Genomic DNA, 9,024 nt, shown 5'->3' on the forward strand with positions numbered 1-9,024 from the left:
GAAAAAGCATATCAGTGTGTCTCACTCACACTAATGGACATTGTGTTACACAGTGTCGCCTGTGTACGTAGTTGGAAAGCACTCTATGTTGATTAGTTATCAGATAGAGCTTTATAAAGAACTCTATTTGATAGCCAATCAGTATATTTAAAATTTTTGTTATACGACAAATGTAATATTAGCCTTTATGTGCGATGGCCTTTAAGGCCATCACACATGAATCTCTGTAACAGTAATGGCTAGTCTACAATGAAGGTAGTAAGGCTGTAGGAGTAGAGAGTAAATTATTTTTTGATGAAGAAACGACGGGAATAACGAAATGGGCAATTCCCATTTCGCACTGCCTACTGCCTTACTGTTAGCCAATAAAAGACGCGTGTCAAAAAACGCAAAATAATTACTTGTATAGACAAAAATATTAGATAAAGAAAGTAATTACTACAAACGCTTAACATCTGAGATGTTATATATTAAAAAACAAAACGCGAGTTTGAATTTGATGCAGGACACGGATCTATTAAACGAAATCTACTTACCGTCACCCGATAAAATCGAATATTAACGCACGCACACACACAGAGGGAGCAATATCTTTTTCTTCCTCTCAGTCAATCATAAACCTTACAATTCAAACGACATGGATAAATCCGTTTCTTCTTATCTGTCGGTTTTTGATAAATATACTGTATTTGTTATTGAATGGATTTTTTGACTTTTATATGAAATGACTGCTTTTTATATTGTTAATTTTATGGTACGTACAAATTTTTGATCAATTCCTTCATCATTCTTATAATATTCATCGATTATTTGTAGAAATTGAAAAGGACTTAAAAATAAAGTCGAAACGTTTTTCAACTGCATAATTCTATATTACTTTTGCACGTCACTCTGCATTGACTCTATTATCGCCCAATACACCACATTTTCATTTTGATATTATAAAATATTGTTTGTAAAGTTTTATAGGTTTTATAAATTATCTCGAATAAATAATTAAAATTAAAAATATTAGGAGTATAAATAAGTTTCCGCCGTTTTTTATCAAAAATTGGGCATTTATTGTGAAAGAACGATACATAATGTTTTATTCGAAGTATTGTCCATCGCTAGCCACTACCTTTTCCCATCTTTCTGGTAGCATACGGATACCTCGTCGAAAAAACGCTTCATCTTTTGAAGCTATCCAGGAATCGACCCAGTTTTTGGTATCTTCATATGATGTGAAGTGTTGCTCAGACAGGCCATGTGCCATCGATCGAAACAAGTAATAATCAGAAGGAGCAATGTCTGGTGAATACGGCGNTACATTAGGATGGCCGCTCTCAGGTTTCTCTCTGGGGTACGTTCCAAAATCCTACCTTGGTTACTAAAATGCTATATTTCACGTCACGTGTACTATAGTTTTTGGTAACCAAAGTAGGATTTTGGAACATACCCCTGGTTGTACACAGTGGGTGCGTTCAGACAACTCAACAGACGCACAACGGTTGAGAGAAAATCACTTCTGATTGGATCATACTGATGGAACCGTTTAGATTTTGAAGAATAGTCCTATCATAAGTGATGATCTCTCAACCGTTGAGTTATCTGAACGCACCCAATATATGGACTGCTAAGCTGCGTTTCGTTTCACCCATATGCTCGCATTTGTCTATACTATACGTGACATGTACTATAGATAAATGCGCTCATATGCGTGAAACGGAACGCACTCACTGCGTATTCCCATTGTAGACAGCCCTTAATGGAAACGGAACACTAAATTTGATCTGTACTGGAGTGGAACCGAATTGGGAGTTTCGGTGGAAACTAGACCAGGTTTGAATAAACGCGCTTCAGTTGAACTTCAGTATAATCGTGGATACACGCATATATATGGTATCGGCAACGTCATCGGACGATTCTGTAGAGAGATATATACAGTTTTGTTTTTTTTTTCATAACAGTCGCAACCGGTTATTTCACTGATTGTTTTACTTGCGTTTTGATCAGCGCGGCGACGAATAAATATTTGCGTCACGTACGTATGCGTGTGGAGTGAAATTTCTACAACAAATACGCGTGGATATGGAGGTCGCACAGAAGGTGCGATACGACGCGTGCGACATGCAGAACGAAGAACTGAGTTGGAGCTGTCGTACAAGCAGCCCCGACTGTGAGACCGGCGATATCATGGACTCTTCGACGGACGATTTTGGCTCGCCGCCGACGCCTTTGCAGCCGCGCAAGCTCTTCACCACGGACTGTAACGACAACGAAAACGATGTGCCAACCAATAATAACAAGACAGGTTAGAACACCTTTCTCCGTGCTGTCTTGGCGTCTCTGTTTCCATAATGGATAACTGTGGTTTCAAAGTGCTCTCTCGTGCGCCGTTTATATTTGTTTGCGAATTGTGTTTATGTGAGACAACTTTTGTTTTTCCACAAAAATTTATTAATTTTTGTTGAAGAAATCATAACTGTAATTATGTGATGTTTTTCTTTTTGTAGAGCTATTTATAATTTATTTTTATCTATTTTAAAAGTATACATACATAGTGTTTGTTTAAATTTGTATTAATATATTATAGGAAGATAATTGATAGTGAGATAGATTTGGACAATTTTACTACATCTAAGCATTAATTTTTTTTATGAAGTAATGGTGAAGTTACACTTTAAAATTGTATAAACCTAAGTACTGTAGTTGTGGATTAAATTTGGGTCAGTAACTAAAAAGTTTCTATGCACTGATACCATATTTTGAGATTAATGTTAAATTTTAAGAAATTAATAAATTATATACTTGAGATTCTTTTTGATAGTATACTTTTAGTAAATACACTGAATAAGTATTTGGTTTCAGGTTCAGTTAAGGAATATACTCCAAACACAAAGGGAATAGAAAGCATTCATGTTCATGAAAATAGCAGTGTGCAAGGATTGTCAATGACATGTAGTCCACCTTACAAACGTGTTAGAGCTTTACGTTTGTTTGATACACCCACTACTCCCAAAACTTTAATAGAGAAGAGTGCTATGCCTACTCCAGTTCCTTCCCGATGTCCTCGAACTTTTTCCTTAGATAAACCTAGACCTTCTAAAATAAGTCCAATTACCAAAATAAGTCCTAGTTACCAAACTAAATCTGAGAAACCTGCAGCAAATGTAAATCCATTTACACCTACCAGCATGCTAATAACAGCAAGGAAGAGGAGCAGATCTAAACGTAGCCTTAATGGGTAAATATATATATATATATATATATAATTTATTTATTTGTTTTTTTACTTTTATACATTACATTATTATTTTGTGCACACAGTAATAATAATTATATATGTATGTATATATACACATACACAAATGTAATAATTATTACATATACATATGTGTATACATACATACATATATGTATATACATACACAAATATATAAACAAATATTTAAGACGATCTAAGATAATAATAATTAAAAAAAACAACCTACAGTTTTTTCTTTTTGTTTTTGACTAAAGTAGTGATAACTTATTGGACATACCAAAATTTAATCTTGCTGACTCCGAGGATTCTGACAATGAGTACGAACATGTGACAAAGCGTGTGGCACTACAGGATTCGAATATATCACGATATCATAAAGAATTCCACGAACTTGGCTTGATCGGAACTGGCGATTTTGGCTCAGTATATAAGTGTGTGAATCGACTAGATGGGTGCACGTATGCCATCAAGAAGAGCCTAAAACCTGTGGCAGGCTGTATTGCCGAGAAGATTGCGCTAAATGAAGTATATGCACACGCTGTGCTTGGTAAACATCAGCACGTGGTGCGCTATTATTCCGCTTGGGCGGAAGACAATCATATGATTATTCAGAATGAATATTGTAACGGCGGTAGTCTCGCGGACGTGATCGAGAAGAATCGAAAACAAAACAAATACTTTACTGAAGCGGAAATGCGCCAATTGCTACTACACATAGCTGAAGGGCTCAGATATATACACAGCATGCAGTTGGTTCATATGGACATCAAGCCTGGTAATATCTTTATCTCCAAGGAGAATAGATTGCTCGCTCTCAACTATGATTCTGCTGACGACGGTTTTGCTGACGAAGAAGATATAGCTGAGGATGAAATCACCTATAAAATCGGCGACCTTGGTCATGTCACATCCGCCCATAATCCTCCGCCACAAATTGAAGAGGGCGACTGTCGATATCTGGCTCTAGAAATTCTGCATGAGAATTACAGTCATTTACAAAAGGCTGATATCTTCGCTCTGGGAATGACTGTTTACGAAGCAGGCGGCGGTGGTCTTCTGCCGAAGAACGGACCTTTATGGCAAGAGATTAGAGAGGGAAAACTGAAGGAATTATCACATTGTAGTCGCGATCTTAATAATTTATTGAAGGTACGAGTTTATTTTCAAAGTTTTGCTCGATTTTTTCTAACATTTATATAACTATTTTTGTTAATAATTTATTAAATATTTTTAAAAAATAATTTATTAAATACTTTGTTATGCAAATTAAATTTATTTTTCTTCTAAAGTCTGTTTTATATTTTTGACACTTGATCGCTGTTATTTGCAGCTAATGGTGAATCCTGACCCGGAAATAAGGCCATCAGCAGCATCTCTGATACAACATCGAGTCTTATGTCCACCTGAAAATAAAACCAAGGAGCAACTACGACGAGAACTGAACGCTGAGAAAATTAAGAATGAAATTCTGTCCCAAAAGCTTCATGATGCGGCGGTGTACCTGAAAACCATTGAGTCGAACATTGATGGCAGTAATAACGAACGACAATCAAGACCGTTTATCACCACCAAGTCCTCTCGTACCATAGGAAAAAAGGTCAATCGTAGTAATAGCACTACCAACTTTTAAGAGTATTCTCGCAGTGAACCTTATAATACAGGTAAAACGACAGAAAGTAAAGAAAATTAAGGAGCGACCTGAAATACTATGACATGTGATATTGCGTATCTAGTTTAAGTGTCATTATTCCAACAGTTATATATAAAAGACATTTTTTGTATACCATAAAATTTACATAACAGTAACAGATGAATAATCTTCCTATGATGAGAGTAATGTGTTAACGATTGCTGTTTATTATATAGTTGTATAATCGACATATATATATATATATATATATGTTAAGTAAGCATGTGTATCGTTGCTGAATTGTCGAAAACAGAATTGTTAGTATTTGAGTTCTCTGAGGAAGCACAAAACTTATGTATATACATTATAGTGCTTTAGAGCGTTAATTTAAATTTCTTACATATGACAAGAGAATATAATCTGAGAGTCAAGTTGATTAATATGAAGCAGTTCTGAAGATATTATGAATTGGGAGGGAACTGCATTATAGCAGGCTAATTTTGTGCAGGAAAAAAGATTTCGAGACTATTTAATGTATTTTCCCTTGTTTCGTTGATAAAATCTTTTCTTATGTACTTTACGAGCTTATGTCCGATATAATTTTAATTAATGCAATTTTATTCTATCTCGGTATGCAGTGCATGCGGAGTTACAGACAATGGTAACAGAAAATTGCATGTATATGAGAAGATATATATATATATAATCACATTAACGCAATTGTAATGTTTTCAAAATTTATAAGATTTACAAATTATTTTATTTTTCAGATATAGGTTTGTAATTGCTATTATAATGTTTGATGAAACGTCCTTTTCTATCTTTTGTGCTTTATAAATAACAACTTCTTCTTTTTCTTTTACTTTTTTGTGTAAAAAAAGAATGGCAATGCATGAACAAAACAAATAAGTTCTACATTGCATTAATAACAACAATTGTTTTTACATTCAACTTTCTTTCATTTTTTGCTTGCTGATTGTATCGCTTTACAATCGTTTCCTTTACAATCTTAGGAAAACAATGCACAGTTTATTTTCTGTATTCAATGAAAGAAGTTCTTTTTTGTATGAAAATAATAAGTATGATTTTTCGATCTTACACACGCTTACCAATATTAACTTTATTTCAATCGATATTGCCAAAAACTAATATATGATATAACACTAAGTAAACAAAACTGTGGAGTACGAAATCTCTCAAGTGTTAACTGGTACATATTTTTTTTACTGCAACGATTTTATAAGTGTTTTTTATTACTTAGTAAGTCATACTTTTACTCTATCTAATATTTTTAAAAAGCTAATATCTTATATTATAATTGTTATGCAGATTAGTATTTGCATAAACTTTATAACAAAGAAGAACAGCGTTTTCTATCTCAACATAGATTAATTGTTTAGGGCATGTAAAATATGTAAAAGCAAATCCTCCTACCAGAAAAAGCGTGTGCAAATAATCAGAATCGATCTTGATTGTTGCCTCTTTTCCGCGACGTTGATTGGACGTCTCGGTGACGTTTCTCGAATAATGGTTTCTCGATTCATGTCATACTGGCTGCTTTCCTTTTAGGAGACAGTCGACACAAGAGTCATTCTGTCTTTGTTTCTCACTGAATACTTAACGAAGACAGAATGACTTTTGTGTCGACTTTGTCTCTTAAAAAGAAAACAGCCACTGTCGTACGTGTACTAGCTGTCATCGCGGTGACATGTTGTGTCTACTAACGGAATATGTTAAAATAAAAATAATAGCGTGCGCGTAGCGCGCGTCTGTGATGTGCTAGTATCTACAAAATATCTAACTTTATTGTTTCATGCAATAACATGAAACATATTCTGATTGTTTTTACCAATCTTTTGTTTAGACAAAAGATGCATGAGTATCAAACAAACATTTTTACCAACCGAGACTACATAACAATTTTATTAAGAGATTGTATCCGTACATACGTGTCTGATCTTGAAAAGAATGCTGCTTGATTCTGGAAAATTGAGTAAAACTAATTTGTAAACTTGCGAGCATTTAATTTCAGCATGACGTTTCCATTGATAATAAAAAAATTAAGTTTTATATTTTTTTAAATCTTATTTTTTAGATAAGATATGTGTAGCTTTGTATATTTGAACTCATATTTTACACATACAGTAAGAGCCCCCGCACAACTCTTTCGTAGCGGGTTGCGTTAAGAGTCGTCTACAATGGAAGAGGCAGTATAGAGTAAGGGCCTGAGCACAATAGAGAAAAAAAAAATAGGAATAAGAATTAGAAATAGAAGTTAAATGTACTATACAAAAAAAAATATAATATATAAATACAGGAAGTATATCATAGCTGCATCATATACAGCTTATATTTATATACATTTATATGTTATATTTAATTTTTTTGCATTACATTTAACTTCTCTTTTTAATTCCTATTCCTAATCTCTCTCTTTTTTCTATTGTGCTCAGACCTTAAAGCCTCTTGCACAATGCGAGGGAATAGTGATAGCGATAAGCAATAGACACAGAATTCCAACTCATCGGAAATTTTGTCGCTATTGCTTATTCCGTTTTCTGATCTGCATTGATACGTGTGTATTTTTATATGTTAGATTCCGCTGTTCTTACCGGTATTTATAGATATAAACTCTTTAAAACTGGTGTTATTTCTATCGCTATCGCTATTCCTTCCATTATGTAAGGGGCTTAAAAAGTAAGGTTCTTTGAGTTATTTCATTTGTGTTTATACACACAAATAATTATTTCGCGTTTTTTAACACACGTTTTTCATTGACCGGTCCAGTGGTCTCGCGGCCTCCGCCTGAGTACAGGGGCTGCGAACCCGAAGGTCCCGAGTTCGAATTCGCTCATCACCTAAGGATTTTTTCCAGGCCGGTCTCTTTCAACTGAGTTTCTTGGTGTTAATTAGTGAAATGAATCGGACCATTCGGACCTCCAAAAATTAATTCGAGTGTAATCCCAAATTAATTCCCCTCTCACAAGGCGATCACAGGTCTAGTTTCCACCGAAACTCAATTCGGTTTCACTCCGGTACCGATCAAATTTAGTGTTCCGTTTCCATTGGAAGTAGAGTACTTATAGATTGAAGTGGAAATGAAATCAGCGCAATTTGACAGGTTTCCATCGACTTAAATTTGATTCTACGCCGCATTAGGTGTAAATTAATCACTGAACTCTATATACACTGGAATGCGCATCTTCGCCTAACAAGCATAGCGAGACGTGGCACAAATTGATCAGCGCCATTTTTGTTTGACCTGGTATTTTAGCAAATCAAAAGTGCGTTCCGCGTCCCGCTACAATGAATCAGAAGCATTTTCTTAGCACGCATAGAAACGTGTTACGGTTGTATAAGCAGAGAGAAACCTGAGAGCGGCCATCCTATTGTAATTTTTTACGACGGTTTCAGCCGCTGGTTTTAGTCGTATTTCCACAAAAGTGGAACTCAAAGGCCGTTCTACATTAAACGCAAGTAGCAGATCTCGTGGAATTGACCAATTGCAGAGTCAAATCAGCCAATCGACCAACGTGATTGATCAGTTCCACGAGACCTACGACTTGAGTTTCATGGAGAACGGCCTTTGAGTTCCACTTTTGTGGAAATACGGCTAAAACCAGCGGCTGAAACCGTCGTAAAAAATTACAATAGGATGGCCGCTCTCAGGTTTCTCTCTGCTATAAGGCTTCCCTTAAGAGCCGTCTACAATGGAGAGTTGTAGGCCGTAATAGTAAGAAAGTGACCAATCACAGGCAAAGTACAGAAGAATAATCGATTGTGATTTGTCAGTTTCTTACTGTTACAGTCTAAAACTCTCCATTGTAGACGGCCCTTTACATGCGGTGTAACTTGCGTAAGCGTAACTTGCCGTAGCCAATTATATCATCTCAGCGTATTTGCGTATTATAGCTGAGACAATATAATTGGTTACCGCAAATTACGTTTACGCTAGTTACGCCGCATGTAATGGCTAGTCTACAATGGGAGTAGGCAGTATAAGGTTTGTTTTACTTGCATACACGAAAAGTGTAAAGTGTACACCTTACACTTTTAATACACTACACTTTTTGGAAGTGGGGGAAACATCGTGTAAAGTGTATGCTTTTCAAGAAAAACGCCAGAGTGTAACAAAAGTGTACTACAG

General features: G+C 35.3%; 1 protein-coding gene across 2 annotated transcripts; it reads left to right on the forward strand.

Annotated features, from left to right (window-relative positions):
• The first annotated feature begins 1,836 nt into the window (after nucleotides 1-1,836).
• Nucleotides 1,837-5,766, forward strand: LOC109861386 (wee1-like protein kinase 1-A). Of its 2 annotated transcripts, none has more exons than XM_020441016.1 (4): nucleotides 1,837-2,293; nucleotides 2,851-3,226; nucleotides 3,505-4,396; nucleotides 4,578-5,766. In XM_020441016.1, the coding sequence occupies exons 1-4, from the start codon at nucleotides 2,071-2,073 to the stop codon at nucleotides 4,875-4,877; spliced, it is 1,791 nt and encodes a 596-aa protein (XP_020296605.1). In that variant the 5' UTR covers nucleotides 1,837-2,070; the 3' UTR covers nucleotides 4,878-5,766. The 2 variants fall into 2 exon arrangements, with proteins under 2 accessions (XP_020296605.1, XP_020296604.1); XM_020441015.1 differs by having other exon boundaries at nucleotides 1,838-2,293; nucleotides 3,502-4,396.
• The last annotated feature ends 3,258 nt before the right edge of the window (nucleotides 5,767-9,024 follow it).

The sequence above is a fragment of the Pseudomyrmex gracilis genome, unplaced genomic scaffold, assembly GCF_002006095.1.
Source record: "Pseudomyrmex gracilis isolate BER0280 unplaced genomic scaffold, ASM200609v1 scaffold_721, whole genome shotgun sequence".
NCBI lineage: Eukaryota > Metazoa > Arthropoda > Insecta > Hymenoptera > Formicidae > Pseudomyrmex > Pseudomyrmex gracilis.

What these genes read in the sequence shown, in the direction of transcription:
- LOC109861386 (XM_020441015.1), top strand. Translation starts at nt 2,071, where the DNA reads ATGGAGGTCGCACAGAAGGTGCGATACGACGCGTGCGACATGCAGAAC. An exon ending in AACCAATAATAACAAGACAG is followed by an intron (nt 2,294 to 2,850) that starts GTTAGAACACCT and finishes ATTTGGTTTCAG; the next exon opens with GTTCAGTTAAGGAATATACT. An exon ending in ATCTTAATAATTTATTGAAG is followed by an intron (nt 4,397 to 4,577) that starts GTACGAGTTTAT and finishes TGTTATTTGCAG; the next exon opens with CTAATGGTGAATCCTGACCC.